The sequence below is a fragment of the Podarcis filfolensis genome, assembly GCF_964270895.1.
Source record: "Podarcis filfolensis genome assembly, chromosome: 6".
Lineage (NCBI taxonomy): Eukaryota > Metazoa > Chordata > Lepidosauria > Squamata > Lacertidae > Podarcis > Podarcis filfolensis.
In genome coordinates, this window is record NC_139609.1 from 59384773 (window position 1) to 59403401 (window position 18629).

Sequence of the window (18629 nt, forward strand, 5' to 3'; positions counted from 1 at the left end):
TGGGAATTGTAGTTTAAAGTTGATATGAAACTGTGCCAGAGGAACTGTGGCGGAGGAAGAGGAATGCGGGGGTAACGCACTACCCCTGGCAGTGAGATCCCCAGGGTGCCATCGCGGCTACCTTCACCCACCCGTGCTGGGAGCCCCGCCCCCACAGGCGGTGTGCCATGCCATGCCCCCCAGGACACGCGCCACGCCCCTGCGGGCAGTGCACCACACCCCTGCCTGCTCTCCGCCCCCGGTGCCGGAGCATGAAGCTCCACCACTGCCAGAGATCCCTAGCCCCCCTCTTGGAACACTGTCCAAGAGTGCAGTTTAATTATACAGGGTAAAGAATGAGCAAGGCCTTTGAGCAATGCAGCTCTGGGACCGAGTCTTGCATCCTGGCTTAAACCTGTCAAAACTCACCATTTGGAGCTGCCAAATGTGGGAGACAGCAGCTCTGAGATGCAGAAATGTGGATGGGAGTGTGGACCAAGGAGAAAGAGGAAAGCCTGAAGGATCCTGATGGACTGAAAACTTGCTTGAATAAGCTGTTACTTCACTGGCACTGGGTTAAAAGAGCAATTGTGTTTTACTAGCTGATTTAACGATGTGTGTTCTAATGCCTTTGCTTACTTGTCTGTTGTATTTCTACAGAGAATCTGTATTTTGCTGTTTGTTTGTAGATCGGGGGACAAATGTCTTGTTCTGGGGTGTGTCTGTGTAGTGTTATTCATTTGTGGGGGTAGGCTGTATGTGAGACCCTTCTAACCCCTGGATCAAGCAAGTGTTCAAATATAACCCAGGATAGCTTCCTGATGAGGCGATTGTCTGGGTGATGGGCCATTAAAGGGAGCAAAGGAAAGGGGCTCTGTGTCAGATTGCAGATGGGTGGGGGATGGAAACACGATCCCTTAGAATCTCACACTACTCAGAGATCCCCCACCTTTTCTTTTACAGAATACATTTTCAAAACACACAGAGAGATCTTTTGCTATTTCAGTTTTCTGGCAATGGGACATCAGCAAATCCTCTTTTTCGTTTTGGAAATATGAACACTCTGTTCTGAATCATCTATAGGCTCACTCTGCTGATATTCACAGCTATAATCTAGCTCAATCTAGAGTATTCATAACCTTCTTTTCTGAGCATAAGCGGGGGGGGGGGGGAGTTTCACATTTATCTTGATCCATATCCCAAGTTTGAATCACAGAAACACAGGGTGGAATTCAATGTCATAATCTTCTGATTGCTTCTTCAGTGCAAGCATTTCCCCTGGCCAGCTGGAACAATCACCCCTCTCCTCTCCCCGCCTGTGCACTGGTCTGGGGGTTCTACCTACCTTCCAGAGTGGATTTAGGAGAGGTGCAGGGGGTGTGCAGGGGGAAAATCCCATTACACTTGCAAGATCTTGTGCGCTGGCTTCCACTAGCACACCAGGTTGGTTGAATCAGGGCCACAGGGTGGCATTCAACCAATTTTTACTCATTGAAATTAATGGACCTAACTTAGTCGTGTTCATTCAGTTGTATGGTCGTACTCTGGGTAAAACTGAGCTGAATACCACACATGGAGTTAGAAGGAAGCTAAGAGGTCATCTAGTTCAAGCCCTTGCTCAGTGCAGGATTTACAGTGCAGGATGCGTGCAACCTGAACACCACTGAGAGGAGGCTCCCCAGCCCTTGCTTAAATGCCTCCAAGACAGAAAGCCCCCCCCCCGGGCTGCTCAAGACATTTTGCTGCCTGAAATGGAGCCGCAAATGGTGCCCTATTCCCACCATAAGTCAAGGTGCATGGCTCCCAAGGCCGGCCAAGCTATTTGGGCAGCTGAGGCAGAAAATCTAGTAACTGTCTCTTCTCCTTCCTGGCTGTAAAAAACACAACAATTACAAATTAAGCATTTAACAACTTGCTGCTCTTTCATGACACCAGACTCATCGACTAGCCACAAACCTGGGTTTGGACATAATGCTACACCAAACTAGTTCCAAGTAGCATGGCAGCAACAGGACCAGAGAAAGAGCACATGGTGGCTGAAATATTCACTCCAGAAACTCACTTGTATTTCCTCATTTATGCTGAGCTATGGTTTGGCTCCATGTTACAGGCAAATTGGGCCACTGCCAACCGGTTCTCACCATTAGGGGAATGTGCTGCCTCATGCTTAGCCAAAATTTGCTTCCTTGCCATTTCCAGCTCTTGGGTCTAGTCCTGCCTTCTGGAGCAAAACAGACCAATTCTCCTCCATCTTCAACTGTTCCCTTTATACTGTACTTACTTTTCTCTTCTCCAGTCTAAACATACCCACCCAGCTCCATCACATTAGGATCCTATAGCTCAACAATTAATAGTTAGCAAATGTTCTTTGTACCCCCAAGCAGTGCACTTCTCCTCACCCAGGAGGTGTGCCAGAGCCGTCTCTAATCTATGGCTAGCAGTTTCTCCTTATTGAAAAAATATTAAGGCAGAAACAAAGGGAGTGCAGATTTCTTCCCAGCAGGGATGTGTCTGCATCAAGACTACGGTGTCTCCCCGGCTAGCTTGCTTTTAATAGACAAATTCCATCGCACAGTATGGAGTACAAACAAGATTTCTCCACCTTCATTACAAATAAAGCCAGTGGGAGTAAGGCAATGACCAATAATGCCATGTCTATCTTATCCTGGGCGAACCTGCAGAGGATCTGGAAATGTGAGGCAAAATCAAAGGAAAAGGGAGATCCTATCTGAAGTTCAACATACTCTTTCATCTCACAATCATGCCAGCTGGCAAACACTATTAACACGAATCAGTATCCCCATGGGGTTGTGGTGGGTGAGATCACACACACACACACACTTCCAAGATGCACTACTAATACAGTCTCAAATTCTATTCCTTTTTTGCTTTCTCATTCTCTCTCTTCACTCTTTATCTCCCTGTTCACCCTTTTCTTTTGTGTCCTTCTCAAGTAAGCTTCCAATATAGAAAACAATTATTCATCTCATGAGCTTTCATGTTGACCATCTTTCTTTACTGGTAGGAGCATAAATCAGTGAAAAGTCTTTAGTCTCTTTGCACCAAACTGTTATCTCTTAAATTAGCAGTTGGGAATACACCTAGAGCATCTTTTGCCAAGCTGGTGCCCTCCAGCTGCATTGGACTTCAATTCCCCTCAGCCCAACCAGCACCATTGATGGGAACTGTAGTCCCAAACACCTGGCTGGTGAAGGCTGTCTCAGAGTGCATCTTTATGTACACCCTTGAAGTAATTATAATAACTAAATGACTTTAATCAAGGTTCTCCCTTCTGAGAATTAATTCATCTTTCCTGTTTATGCCTGTTGATTGGGCTTCATAAAGACTTCCTTAAAAAAATCTCAGTTGCTACGCTGAAGTTCTAGCTTTTACTTAGCACAATGTCGCATTTTAGAGGTGGTCATCACCCTTCTCTGTAACTGTAACCAAAGGCATGCTACTTTTAAAATAAAATCAAGCTGCCTACCATTATCTATTGTTCAGGTCACACTCCTTTAAAGAGATGTAATTACTAACCGTGTGTCTTTCCCTTTCGCCTGCAGTCAAAGAGGGATACTTTGACTGCAACAGATTAAGGAACTTTTTATCTGATCACACAAATATACAGGCAGCCATCAGTTCCTTGCAAACGGCATCAGAAAAACACAAAGGTTTTACTCATACACACAGATGGCAGTTGACAATAAGCAAGGACTTGTGCCTGACCTCAGTCTAAAGTCAACTGCATTCATTTCAAAATAACTTCTAAGAAATGCATGTAAGAGCAACATACCTAGTATATATTGCCTGTCTCTACAGAAATAAACTTATGGTTATAAAGGCATGCATACTTCACACATGGCAGCAGCATTTTAATCATGCAGACATAAGACTTTTCTTTATAGCATATGAACAAGATATGTATAGAGTGCAAAAAAATCAAAAAGTTGAGAGCTTATTAAAAACAAATTCATTTTAGTAGCCCACACATATACACATACTCCTATAAAACTATTATCTGAAAAGGACATAGTGTCCAACCATGAGCAATAGTAAACATATTATAAGCAAATGGTCCCATATGCCTGCATACAATTGTAAAACAAATTGTAAAACAAATCTAAATTGAGCCAAAGAGCTCTGATCCAATAGGATTTATTGTGTGTGCATATGCACATTATTTATCTTTCCACTGCAGACATATGGGTATGTTTAAGACCCTATCCACATGCAGCTACTTGTCTTCGCATCCACTTAGGGTGACTTTCTTGGGAATGACAATATATCTCCTCTTATTCATCAACGATCCACAGATTTATGTGAACATACTGATTGCAGGTATAACAAAACACTATTCAAACAAATGGGTGTGTGCGTAAATGAGAACGTATGATTATCATTCACAGGCACTGTCATTCGATTCATTGCTTAAAATAAGAATAAAGGGCTACACACACACACACACACACACACACACACAAAAAACAACAGAGATACAGTGTAACATTATATAGTACACAGTGCACACACATTCACAAAAATGTCACTCATGCTTTCTTCCACCAGACAAGACTTTAAACAAAGAAAGAGAAGAACACTGCCTTACTTTTCCCCCCTCTCTCCTCCTTTATGTGATTTCTTCCCTGGTGCCTTAATTTCAAGACTTCAGCAGAGCTGGAATTCTTGGGCAGAGATTACACAAAAGCAACTAACCAAACCGTTGCGCGCAAGAGCACCGATTGACTCAGGATAGAGCTTGCTAGCAAAGAAAGGACAGAGAGACAAAGCCTAGCAATAAGAGCAGTGTTGAATAGGTATCTTCCTAATTGTAAGGGAAGGTGTGTGTGTGTGTGTGTGTGTGTGTGTGTGTGTGTGTGTGTGCAAGGAAGGGGGGAGGGAAGCCCTTGGACGAGTGCATATGAAGAGGCCTCCCTCCCTCCGGCATAGGCTATGGAAAGGAGCTTTGCAACCTGAAAGTGAGGTTATTGAATACATTATTCCCCATCCCTTGCTCTCTCCTCATTGGGCCGCAGCGCAGGCAAGACTTCTGCATCAATGGTGTTATGATGAGATCTTTACATTCACCACACAGTTCCACACTGTTACCTTCTGCTAGGGCAGGCTCCTGGATCTGGGCATTATTACCCAGTTAGGAAGCTCAATTAAGAACCTAATTAATTCTAAAGTGAAAAAGCACCAAATTAATTTGCAGTCTCTCTCCCTCAGGCACACACACTATATTATTTCTGTCTCCCTGTGACCAGATTTTAAAAATCACAACTCTCAATTTATTTTATGATTTCAACACGACAGGAAATTACAGATAGTATTCTGTGTCTCAAAGAGCAGCGCCTCCTTTATGAAATGTAGCTCGCCATCTATTGTTCGTCACCAGCACTTCCTTTGTATCTTTTGGCTTCCCTTGAGGTCCGTTTCTGAGGTGGCAATTTGCAATCACAGACTAGCTTATAAAGAGTGACAAGATATGTGGGGGTCTGTTTAAAGGACAGGTCATCCAAATCACTTTTCTGGAGTTGAACATGGGAAGAGGACCTGATAGGAATCTAGGATTTGGTCCGTCTTTGAAATATATCGGTCCACATAAAGGTGTTCTTGTGAGCACTCAGGACTGAGTGATGCACACTGGGGTCTTTCCTTATTAGGCTGGGCAGAAAAACAGAAGCCACCACTCCCCCTTCCGCCCGCCAGCATCTGTGCAACTTTCAGAAGCAGCAATGATGGTACAAACATTGTGTGCTCTTGATCTTTCTTTTTGACTTTGTTCCTAGCTGGGCTTCTTTTTAAAAAAATTATTATTGTTATTATTTGGCTTGGTGGCTTTCATTTGCATGATCCTCACAATGGAGCTTGACAGAACTTTTGTTCTTAGTGGATGAATGGTCACTAAAAATAACTGTGCCGCTGAAGATTTGCTTCTGTAATTCTTTTCATGAAGTGAATTGCCATTAAGAAATGTTTTGCAATAGGAGTCCAGTTCTGCAGAACCAGGGTGATCTACCCAGAGATGCAGGGCTCTGCCTATGACTCACCTGGCAAAGAGGTGAATACAGTTTGGAGATATAGTTTGCTGCTTATCTAGTGTCTAGACTCTAGTATGATTGCCACTGGTGGCTGTATCTACAGATCTCACTATCTCCAGAGCACATGCAGAATATTGGTATCCCACAGACCCAAAGGAAATGATAGGAAAGGGAAATTTAGATAAATGCAAAACTCTGCAAAAGGGGCTCTGGCACTTTTGGGTGCATCCAAAAATGGCACAGCTTGTTTTGTGAGATTTGGTACTGATAACTGCAAAAGCAAATGGACTTATTCACACATTTCACCCAGCAGTCTGCTTATGATGCTCAGTCCACAGCCCTCTTTTCCAATGTAAAATCTTGTATCCAGTGGCAGAGCAAGCCAGTTGGGCGCCTGGGGAAGCACACGGGGTGGGGTGAGCCAGGGCAGGATGCTCCATGGAGTCTGCCTGCCTGCTCCCACTCAGCTGCCCTACAGCTGAGGGGGAGGTAGCGGGCAGACCGTTTGGGGCAGCGCAGAGCCTGAGGGTGCCCAAGCCACTGCATCAATCCCAAGAGAGATGAATGGCTTGGGCACACTGCAGGCCCCGCAGTGAGTGCCACCCAGCATTTTGTCACCCCCCTCAGTGGTGACACCTGGGGAGACTGTCCCCACTGCACCCCCTTACTCCGCCCATGCTTGTATCCTGCTGAACTGTCTCTTGACTGATCCTTCTTGCTGGCATCCACCTGTCTCAAGAGACCATGGAGTGTGCCTCCGGGGTGAAGCCAAACTGCTGCTTTAACAGCACCAAAGTGACCTCCCCGGGGCACAAGCCTGGGCAGTGTGTATGGAGCTCCTGAGCTGCTCAGATGACAAGATCGTCCTCTCAGCCTCACTGTTGTGGTCCAAAGGAAAGCAGAGCAATATGTTTGGCACCAGTTTGGCTGCAGGAGTTGCCAGAAGGAGTCATACAAGGCACCATCCAACCATCTTAGGGAATCCACTCCGGATTTGTGTAAGCCAGCCTTTCTCAACCTGTGGGTCCCCAGATGTTGTTGAACTACAACTCCCATCACCCCTAGCTAGCAAGGCCAGAGCTCAGGGATGATGGGAGTTGTAGTCCAACAACATCTGGGGACCCACAGGTTGAGAAAGGCTGCTGTAAGCCTTCCTTAGCCTTTTTTTCCTCCCAAAGATATCCCACAAGGCAGTGGAGGTTTAGGATCAGAGTTTTCCTTCTCCTAGATGGGTTACCTTCCCAAGTTGACAAGCCCCATCTGCCCCTCACTTCTCCCTACAGCACATGCAGAAACCACCTTCTTGACTGGACCCACTATTAGTCTTGTCTGCTCAACCCATCTTCACATGCAGGGGCAGTCCCTAACTCACCAAAGGTTTAAGACCCATCAGCTACCCTCACCTGGTATAGCCAGCCAATCAAACCATTCCTGGGATGTGGTCGCTGTTGCATGCTGGCAGCTTCTAGGAGCACAGATGAGAGTTGAGTGAAGGGTGGGGACCAAAAGTAGACAAACTACCGGTACCTCAGAAACAGCATGATGTGTCCCCCACCAGAGAGGTGCTACCCCACCCCATACAGCCCCCCCCCAGCTTGATGCATCCAAAATATAGTGGAATCAGAATAGAAGTAACCAGTGCTATTTTTCTAGAAAAAGAGGTGCTAGAACTCACCATAAACGTCTCCCTCGTTCTCTTAGAATGGCAATGGCGTCCACCTGAGAAGTGCCAGAACTGAGTTCTGGTGAGTTCTGGCTGGAAAAAAGCCCTTTAAGTAACCTTCTTCTATCTGCTCATTCATGCCTTAAATTTGTTAACTTGTATGGTAGGCACCACCTGCTCCTAGAACTCAGCACAGCTGTATCACAATTCTGGACCTGGTGAGTTCACAACTGTATCTCAAGATTATTCTCCCTGCCCCCCAACCCCCGCTGCCGCCTCCGGCCCGGTGCACTGCAGAAATGTATTATAATTATGTAAGAACATGTGATTTCATAGCCACAATTACACAAATTTGTTATTATTGAAGGAAAAAACTGGAGTCACACTTCCAGTAGGAGGAAGGATATTGTGCTATCATGCCACATCACATTCCACACGTTCCACCAGAAACACTTCCACAACAATGCATGGCTGGCAAGATGATGTGTTCTTTCACCTCTTACTCTATCCGTATTATTTTGTTGTCTACCTGTCTCATGTTTCTCAGTGAGCTGGCTTGCAGCACCTCTTCTCTTTTGTAATGCCTTTCTGTAAAGGTCTCATCTGAACAGACACAAACACACCCTTCGACACCTGCCACTTTGTTTGATGCACCAAGGGCACAGAAGGCAGAAGGCATGATGCACACAATAGTGAAGGTACAATGGTGGATCAACTAAATTCACAAGACAAGAATGGAAGAGCGGGAATTCAGGGAAGGGACTCACTCTGAAACTTCCTTAAACTCTCCACTAGCAGGTTCTCCACTGAATTATACCATGTGACCTGAAGTAAACACAATTCATTGCTTGTGACACCAGAGCAGCAATATGAGAAGCAAATCACCATCTGAGTGAGCCTATAGCCGTGCCTTCCAGATGTTGTTGGACTACAGATCCTATTATCTCTGCCCACAGACTGTGGAGACTGATGGGAGCTGGAGTCCAACAACACTGGATACCCCTCTGCAGCTGATCCAAGAATCTGCTCTAACATTGGCTAGATAAAATAGTCAAAGTTTTTTATTTGCACAGATATTAGCTAATTTGAATATAATTTAAGATACTATGCCAGCCAGAGGTTTAATGTGCTGTACAGATGTGCAGTTTGTGGTTTTCTTTGACAAGTACCCAAATCTAAATTGTGGCCTATTCATTTTCTTTCAAAACTTCCCATCACCTAGAATCAAGGCGGGCAGGTTGTTTTTATATTCATAGCACACCTGAGATGGAGTCAAGCTACCACAAAATACATAATCAAGACTGTGTGTCCCCAAAGTAATCAGATGTAGACACTGAATTAACCATTCAGCAACACCAGATTAAAGCATCTCAAATACTATGAGAGCTAATGAGCAACAAAATTATTGCACCTCTGTGAACTTCAAAAGCAGCATTTGCAAACATAATGGTATTTTCAGAAGCATCATTCATGAGCACATATGAGGCAGATCTGAACTTAAAGTTCTTGATGGAAGCACCATGAAAATTCAGTAGAGCAATCAGATTGATTGAAAGTTGTCTATGAATATTTAGTTGTTCTCTGTTTGAAAAAGGAGCTGGAATGGAGAGATATCTAAACAGTCTGGTTTTATAATTCTGCTTTAGTAGCAGTGTTGTGCATCACAGCTATAGCAGCATCCTAATCCCTGAATACAACAGACAGAGGTATCCAGGCCAAATGAAGTTTTCCCTTCTCCTAGAGGTCAATAATGTGACACATGGCATTAATTTTCAGTGCCCCATCCTCATAATACAGTTGGCCCGCCACTGTTATTTATTTGCTATTACATTTATATCCTACCTTTTCTCCAAAGAGCTCAAAGTGGCAAACATACTTATTCTCATCTCCACAACAGCCCTGTGAGGTAGGTTAGGCTGAGAGACAATGACTGCCCCAAAGTCACCCAGTGAGCTCCTTGGCCAAGTGAGGATTGGAAGTTTGGTTTCGTAAGTCCTAGTCCAACACTCCAAGATGAACTTCAAAACAAAATCAGTTAAGTATGCTGCTCTCAGGAGTCCTCACTGCTCCAGCTTCCCACACTTCAAATAAAACTCAGGGGAAGACACCATAAAGTAACTTTTTGAAATCAGGAAGCCCAGGCAACCGGGGAGAAGCTGGAATGCAATTTCAGTCCTAACAGTCATGCACGGTAGAAGCTGATAGCAAGTAAGGAATAATATTTCTTTCTGCATCATAAATTGGAAGGAAAAGGTGCGCCCTAAGTTGCACTGCAGAACACCAATGAGGTCGACATTATCTGAGTCACGTATGCATCCCTGGCATTCAGTACTGACCATCACAAATGGAAGGAAAGGCAGATTTCAGAATCGGTCTCCCCCACAGTATAAGCTGCAGAATCCTTAGCAGGTTTTGTGTTGCAGAACAGCCGTCCACCCTGCAGGCACACCCCTTCCACCCACCCTAGGTATTAATTGGACGGTAGCTCCTGAAATTAATGTGCAAACTTGTTACTTTTCTGAACATCTGTCGCATCCCCGTTGCACAGGGCAGTGGAACAGGGGTGTTATCATTGCTCCAGTTCTTCCCATCTCCTCATTAAGCTGGAAACAGACAAAAGTTTCCAAGAGAGGGTAGAGCCATCTTTTCCCCATTATTTACACCAAGGGTGGGGAACTCTCCTCTTTCCTGTTGAAGGCCACCTTCCCTCTCCTCACTTTATTTGTGGCATAGATCATCCTTGTGAACTATCACTGACCCATCTAGTCCAGTATTATCGGCAATGATTGGCAGCAGTTTAAAACCCAGCATCCTCTGCATGCAACCAGGTGATCTACCACTGAACTAGGGGACATTTCCCCAAATCTTCTCCTTTTTATTTATTCATTTTGCTGTGCGTTTTTGTGTTTATATTGATGTTAGCTGCTTTGGGCATCTAGTGTGAAAACACAGGCTATAAATCATGGGTAGGCAAACTAAGGCCCGGGGGCCGGATCTGGCCCAATTGCCTTCTCAATTCAGCCCGCGGACAGTCCGGGAATCAGCATGTTTTTACATAAGTAGAATGTGTGCTTTTATTTAAAATGCATCTTTGGGTTATTTGTGGGGCATAGGAATTCGTTCATTTATTTATTTTTCAAAATATAGTCCGGCCCCCAGCAAAGTCTGAGGGACAGTGGACCAGCCCCCTGCTGAAAAAGTTTGCTGACCCCTGCTATAAATCATTTCCATTGTTAAACAAACAACACATATATACTCATGGGGGGGGATTGGTGACAAAGTAGTGAAGAAAAAGGCTACTGGTCAAAAATAAGGTGGCTGTTTAGGTTATACACAAACACAAGGGAAGCCTTGCTAGATCAGACCAATGGGCTACCTAGTCAAGCATCCTGTTATCACAGTGGCCAAGCAGATGTCTATGAGAATCCCAAAAGCAGGACCTGAGTGCAACAGCACTCACTCCACTTCTGATTCCCAGCAACTAATACTGCCTCCAACAGTGGAGGAAGGACATAGCCATTGACAGTCCACGAATGTGTCTAATCCCCATTTAAAGCCATCCAAGGTGGTGGCCATCATTACTTCCTGCAGGAGCAAGATCCACAGTGGACATTAGTTCAGATCCCTGTCCTCTTTCTCACACACATGTGCTGTGAGGTCTTGGGTTAGTCGTTCAATAGCCGTACCTTGTTTCATCTCTTTGCTTATTAAAAAGGGGTTTGAATGTCTTCCCCCAGCTCTCAGAGACACGGGCAGAGACTGCACTAATGAGAACGGAATGATCAGCGGCTGTTGCATCGGTGAAGGCAGGGCAATTAATAGGGAGCCGGCTCATTTCTGAGAAAATGAGCTGCAATGGAAAAGAAGGTTAAGGGAGGGAGGGGTGTGGAATAGCCTAGAGGTGTGAACAAAGAGGCCTGGGGGAATGTGATGGGAGAAAGGGACCAGGCGGGGGGAGCAAAGGTGGAGAAAGCGATGGAGTGTGTCTTCAGGATCTGATTGATGATTCCTTTCCCCCTCCTCAGCTCCTCCTCCAAGCTGAGCAGAGAGGAGACCAGAATCATCTGTCTTCATTACATCATCCAAATAGGCTCTGTCAGTTTACACTGTAAAAGTAATCAATATTCCCTTGCGGCCAGCAAGCTGCCTGTCAGGCTTTAGCAAGTAGACCCCACCTCTGGTATTGCCTGTGGGAATGGGGCCTTTGCTCCCAGAGGCACATTCACTCCTCTCTCTCTTTAAACACACACACACACACACACACACACACACTTTCCTCTCATCAGCAGTATGTGACTATGTTTAGCTGTACCTCACTAAGGGAACTGTGCTGGGTCAGTTATTGGAGTACTGCCAACAAATATATGATACGGTTATGTTAGATGGTTCAGAATTGTGCAAGGTGTCTGCGTGCCTCTTCATGAATTTGTGTGTGTGTCAAATTATTTGTCAAATTTTAGATTTGTTGACAGTACTTGGCACTCTGCATGTATACGTTAGCATGTGTGCCAAATGGGCCCAGATTTCAGCTTTATAAATTTTGTAAATCCTAGTTTCTAGTCCTCATGGTCTCAGATTTAAACCTGGTGGCACAAGTTTACTTTACAGCTAATATCATGGTGAAATTGCTGCTAAAAGATTCAAAGAATCCCAGCTGACTCCCATTTCCCTGTTGGGGTGTGTGTGTGTGTGTGTGAGAGAGAGAGAGAGAGAGAGATGCAGAGCATGGTGAAGGGTGAGGAGTGGATAGTACCCACCATACAAAATCTTAGGGTTCCCATAGCATCTAGGAATGAGAGACAAGGCCAATTCTACTTCGGCTGGCTGGAAATATTTGTTTTTATTTTTAAAAAGGTGTTCTTCTAGTATACTGGATGTGGTTTGCAGAAGCAGCACATCTGATATGCATCATCTAAAAATGTAGTTCCTCAGATTTTGGAGTCCTGGGACTCCAAGCATATTGGGACCTTCCACTCCCCTCCCTTTTTTGTTTAATACTTCTAAACCTCCATGGGGAAAATTGAATTTTTAAATAACAGAAAGAACCTGGGAGTTTAATGCAGCAATGGGCAACTTGTTCTGCACTGAGAAGCATATCTGAAATCTGTCATGAGCCGGAGGGATGCAGCTAAGGTGCATAATTCCGTTTCATGTAATTTTGATTTTATATAGTTATATTTTGCATAATTAAGGCAATTTGCATATCATCTCCCTGAATGTGGCCGGCGCCCAAGCACCATTGGCAGACAGGCTGCTCCTCTTTCACATGGTTCCAACTATGAAATTGATGCCCTCAAAGGTGAAAAAATATGAGTCAGAATTGGACTCACCTGACCCATATTAACAGTCCACAATGTGAGAAGAAGCCCAACATGTGCAGGAAGCGTCTGAAAGGTAACACTGAAGGACAAAACAAACAGTAATATCTGCAACACAAGGGCACTGGGGCTGGCTTACAGCTGGCTGTTTCACACATTACAGGGCAATAAACCTGGGTTTATACTTGACAGGGAGCTATAGCGAGTTCTGATTCCCTGATTACCGGTACTTTTACCTGTTTTCATTTGTATTTGCTGTGAAAATGTCTGTGCTTTTTCCGGGAGGCTTTTGAACGTCCCAAGCGCATGGAACCAAGGCACCATTAGCTGCATACAATCTATGCTGATCCCTGAAAGCACAGATAACACAGCCTAAACCAGTTACTAGCAAAAAACAGAAGCAAACAAAAACACCACTGTGTTAGTTGGCAGGTACCACTTTGGCAGAAAAACCTGATTCCCTTTCTCATGTAGAGCTGTGATTTCTGGAGGAAACTACTCTCTGGTTGTGGTCTGAAACCCCCTTGGTGCACCAGACGTAGGAAGGGAGATTTATGCAATGAAGAGGAAGAGGGCTGTGCCACTTGCCCTCAGTATAGATATCTGAAGAAGCAGGGCCTATGTGCATAGAACTCTATGCATCTCCAACCCTGTGAGGGCAGTATTCCAGATCACACAGAAACAGAAGTAGCAAGGCTTCCCCTCTTCTGATTTCCATGCTCAAAGAGCAGACCAGGGGCGAAACTAGGCTTTTTTTCACCCAGGTCAAAGAATCGGTTTGGCACACATCCACCCATGTCCATTTGTGTACACACATGGGCTGGGAGCCTCAATGGTACCCCTCTCGAGGATTCACCTGGGGCAAAAATCCTGGCTAGCCTCCCCATAGCTATGGGTCTGGTACGGACATCAAGGGGCACTGGTGGAAAGAGGAACAATGCTGGGGGCAAGGTGGAGAGCATGTTCCTGCTTTCCCTCATGGAAACACTTTCATGTGCATAATGCATGAAGGGGGCCTTAATAACATCTAAGAAGACAGCGCCATGCTTTTTGTGGCAGATTGCTTAAAATTACCCAATAAGATTTTGCTGAAGAGGACAGAGATCTTTGTTTCTTTGTTCCCATCCAGTCACAAATCCTGCTAGTGCCAAAACACACACACACACACTACCATTTTCCATCAATTAATGAGAAAGAATTTGCATCAGGCAATCTCCAAACAGGAGAGAAAATGTTGGTGAAATTCTCATAAGTGGGATGAAAGGGTTTTGTCGTGCTTATTTATGGGGTAGCTGACGGATGCTCCTGAGTGCCCTTTTCTCCCATTCTACAAATCATCTCACTTTACACTCCTGTCCCTCAATTAAAAACCAGGGCAAGCCTTCCTGTGTTAACCCCACCCATGGGGCTTTTTCAACTAAGGATGACTGAGAAGCAGGAGAGTGTTGTTGAAACGTTTACTGAAGGGGTCGCCAACCCTTTCTGAATCTGTGGGGATATTTGCAAACTGGAGAAATATCATGGGCAATGCACAAACTGCAATCAGGTATACCAGGGTAGGCCCTAGTAGCTACACAGGTTCCCACCCGGTTCTGCTGTCATGAGGGCAATTCAACCATTCTGAACATAGGAAGTAGTCCACAACCAAACACAAATTTATGTGTTATGAAGTTATTTACGGGCTTGGGGGCCTCGAAGCGCAAATGGGATCGTCCTTAATGAAGGTCCTGGTTGCACTCAGGCCCCCGGGACACCCCTGTAGGGTGGGTTGTAGCTAGGTGTGGCTCAAGCCTTAACCGTTAGACCCTGGGATTGCGCCAGGCTGTTTTGGCCAATCAGGGCGAGTGGCGTGATTCCCGAGGCCAATAAAAGCAGCAGCGTGATGTGATTGGGGGCACTTGCTTCACACTGCTGAACACCCTCCCTCCCTCCCTCCCTAATTTTAGGTCATGCTGCTTTGGCCTTGCTTTGGAGCAGGGGCTGGGTAGGATTTTTTTCCATTGGGCAGATTGGCTGTAGCCACTTGGTTTTCGCCTACCCCCTTAGCAATCGTCAGAACTTTGTAAGGTTTGGCGGTTAGGCATTGGCTTATTGAAGTATGGGGGGGTGCGGCCATCAACTGCCCCTCCAGAAATAGGGTATTCCGATAAAGGAATCTGAGGGCCCTGGATCTCGTCCGAAGTCCACTTGAGGGGCTAGGGCCCTGCCAGGACCACAGGAACCCTGGGGTGAGCTTCAGTTGATCTTCATCGATGTTGCTCCCTCGTTTGGTGTTTACCCTTTCAGACTACCAGCCAGAGAGGCAGGAGTCAGTTATAGTCTGTTGCCAATGCCTAAGCCAATACTGCTCACTTTGCTGTAATTAATAAATTTGTGGCCTAAAATTTTGCCCAATAACTTAAACTAAAATTTAAGTGTCAGTGTGAAGTTATTTATGAGGGAAGGGCTTGGGGGCCTTGAAGCGCAACCAAACACAAACCACAGCCTGTCTTATTGACTATAATAGGATGCTTCTTTCAAGCCTAATTTGAGCAGTAGCAGAGGCACCCTGCGAGTGCTAGGGAAGGCCTCTGGAGGAGCCTGCATGCTTGAGGGTGCCGTGTTGGTGATTGCTGGCTTTCACCAAAGAAAAACAGACACGCCACTCTCGGCCACCTTGCAACAACAAAACAAACTCAGAAGCCACTGACGGTCTAAAGACATTCTAAAGTGCCCTGAGAATGAGGCAGAAAAATCTGGAAGCCTCTTTAACAGAAAACCTTTGAGAAATCCACAGCACTAGCTCACTCTGAAATTTTTGTTTTGTGGTCCAACAACCCCCAGGTATGTGCATGGACTGGAAATGGCATTTGTCTCCCTGTCCACCTGCCATGGTGCTCAGTCCTCACACAGTAAGACAGAGAGTTAATAAAGCACAACAATAAAGGTCAAGATTCAATCATCTGGTGCTGCTGGGTATGAAGCAAAGAACAGAAGGCATTCAGTGGCTCCACAGGCACAGACACAGTTGAAAAGGAATAGATAGGGGTACAGGGCGGGCACTGCTCAGAACAATGGCAAGACGAGTTTGCAGTCTGATGTGGGAGAAAGTGATTAACTCCTTTGCAGAAGCCAGAGCAGGTTTTTGTCTTTATGACTTCCTTGCAAAGTGGACACCTATTGAATGGGGTGAAGAAGCTGGAAAAATGTAATATCTTGTAAGAGACATAACAACTGACTGGGGGCTTTCGCCCCTTAGCTTACTGCAGAATAAATGTGTTTTTCTCATTCATTGTACACAGTCCCATCTTGTTCCTTCAGGGCTGTACTTTGCTGCGGGGGATATCGCAGTTCCCAAGCATTCAGTGTGCAATATTAACTACGCAGAAGAAGGTGCTGTTTCCAGTGTTGACATCTGCATGGCCCCACCCGCTAGTGTGTGACAAAGAGATGGAACCTAGGAACAGGCTAGGTGAAGGGGGATAAGCCTGAAACCAGTCTGGAAATGAATAACCCAATTTAATTATTAACTATGAGGTGGGCTGGATTGTGGGGAGGGGCCTTAATTTTTTTAAAAAAAATTGTACCAACATTTTAAGTGGAAAGAGATGGGGAAGAAATTTGATTCCATTCACATTTAAAGGAGAAGTTACCTAATCCACACAATATGCAAATGAAACACAGCAATCCTTCAAAACCTGCACTGCTATGGATTTTGCAATGTAGTTTTCCAGGCAAGTAATGTGCATAAAAATGCATATACAAGGGTAAAGTGTGCATATAAATGCAAATATTACTGAAAATAATATAGAAAAACTCCTTGTATTAGGGAAAATTTCTTTGCAACAGTATGTATATTAGGTAAATTTGTTAACAAAAATGTGGTGTGCTAATTAATGTAAATTAATGCTGAAATGCTGGTTGATTTTCATGAGAACTTTTTATTTAAAAAAACACCAAAACCACTCACAAACTGATGGGAGAAATATGGAGAACCCAATTTAAGATTGAAAAAATGAGGGAGAAACTGACATGGACGTATTCACTCATCCCTGTTACAGCACCATAAACTTAACCCAGAGAGACAGCAGCAGCTCAAGTAGACACACTTCACACAAGTGTGACTAGGTGGTGGAAATGCTCTGGCCTTGGCAACTGAGCAGATTAATCCAACGACTACAAAACTATCCTTTCTGGCCTTCAAACCTGCATCTCCTGAGCAGAAAGTAAATCTCCATCCTTTTGTTGATCTGAAAGGAGTGACAGTAATTTGCCCCAGCTGGAGACCTTTCCGCCTGGTACACAGAAGATGTTTAGATGGTGAGATCATCCCTTCCAGATCATCCCTTCCAGTCGACATGAGTGTCTCCCTCACACAGGCAAAAGGCTCACCCTAAGGCAAAGTGCAAATCAACCTTCTTATTCCCAGTCCCACTACTAAAAATAAACCAGCTGTCACCCCTGGATAGTGGCAACACTATAGCCCCTTCAAAGCACCTAGAGAGCTCAGGATAAATGCTCAGACCAGGATGCCTGGAAGATGGCTGCACTTGCCAGAAGCTACAGTGTTGCTTATAATTAAGCAGCAAGACCTGGGACATTAACTCCCCTTGCTTCTTGTCATGGAAGAAAAATAGTCTGCTAAACAGAGCTGCAAAAAGAGAGAGGTCGGATTCAGTTCCTTACTCTGATGAAGCGGGCTCTGGTCCATCGTGATAAATCTGCGAATCCACAAGACACTTCTTTGTTTTTGCTGCTCTGCAACAGAGCTCCATCCCTCCTCCCTCTGTGATCTTGGACAATGCACTTAATAGTGCTGTTTGCGTGTAACGAAGTTGCCTCTCTGTACCGTCTCAGTGTTCTGGGGTAGGTGAATAAATTCAAACATAATACCTACATTCAGGGCACTATAGCAGGGTGAGGAACCTTCATAGTGCCTCTTGGAACGAACCTAGAGAATGGGTAGGTATGGGCCAACATGTGCACCTGACTGCTGAAGACCCAAACCAGGTGGGGAGAGGAATGACTGGAGGGAAATGCCCCCCTGCAAAGGTTTTGAGAGCTGTTTCTTATTTCAGCAGCAATACATTCCCCAGAAGTCCTGGCTCCTATGTTATTATCCTAGAATCCACACACCTAACCTAGCAACAAAATCCCCAAATCCTTATACCCTGCACTGTGATCAAGGAAACTGCTGTGCCCTTTCTCCTCTTGCAACCTGTCGCAATCCCACTTAGAAGACCCTTCCTCTGCAAATCCTCCCCCCCCCCCCCGCCTTAGCCAATGCCAGGGTGATCCATACTGATTTGGCACACTGGACATCTGAACTGGTTTCTGTTACGAGCATCCATTTGTCATGTAGATCTGGTATTTTTAAGGGCAGATTTATTTGGGAGAATTCTCACATCCAATTTCCTCCGGTGATGGCTCTATTAGGCCATGTGTGACAGAGATAGAGGCTCCTGTCCTCCCGCTGCCACTGATGGAATTTGATTCCACGGCACCAGATTCGCAGGGCTGCAAACACATTCTCTCCCTTGATTAATGCGAGTAATTTCTGCTTGAAAGAAGGCTGAAATGAGCAGCCGAGGGGAAGCGAATGGTGAAGGCTCCCCCCCCCCGCCCCCACCTCGCCTTCCTCTCCCCATC

At 45.2% G+C, this 18629-nt stretch overlaps 1 protein-coding gene and 1 long non-coding RNA gene across 8 annotated transcripts in view; one reads left to right on the plus strand and one right to left on the minus strand.

The window, feature by feature from the left end:
* LOC310764063 overlaps nucleotides 1-18629 on the plus strand; it is a 436509-nt gene that overhangs the window by 196037 nt on the left and 221843 nt on the right. The gene's annotated exons all lie outside the window — the stretch shown is intronic.
* Nucleotides 1-18629, minus strand: part of BLACAT1 (BLACAT1 overlapping LEMD1 locus) — a 79473-nt gene that overhangs the window by 53151 nt on the left and 7693 nt on the right. For 2 of the 7 annotated variants that reach the window (XM_083617199.1, XM_083617204.1), the window contains exon 1: nucleotides 4586-4924. The exons of 4 other annotated variants lie outside the window; for them this stretch is intronic. Coding sequence is in view for 1 of the 3 variants with exons in the window: in XM_083617207.1 (XP_083473333.1) it covers nucleotides 409-411 (3 nt within the window). In the remaining 2 variants the exon portion in view is untranslated. Of the gene's footprint in view, nucleotides 1-408; nucleotides 1630-4585; nucleotides 4925-18629 lie in introns of those variants that run through there. One more of the 7 variants, XM_083617207.1, reaches the window with a different exon arrangement.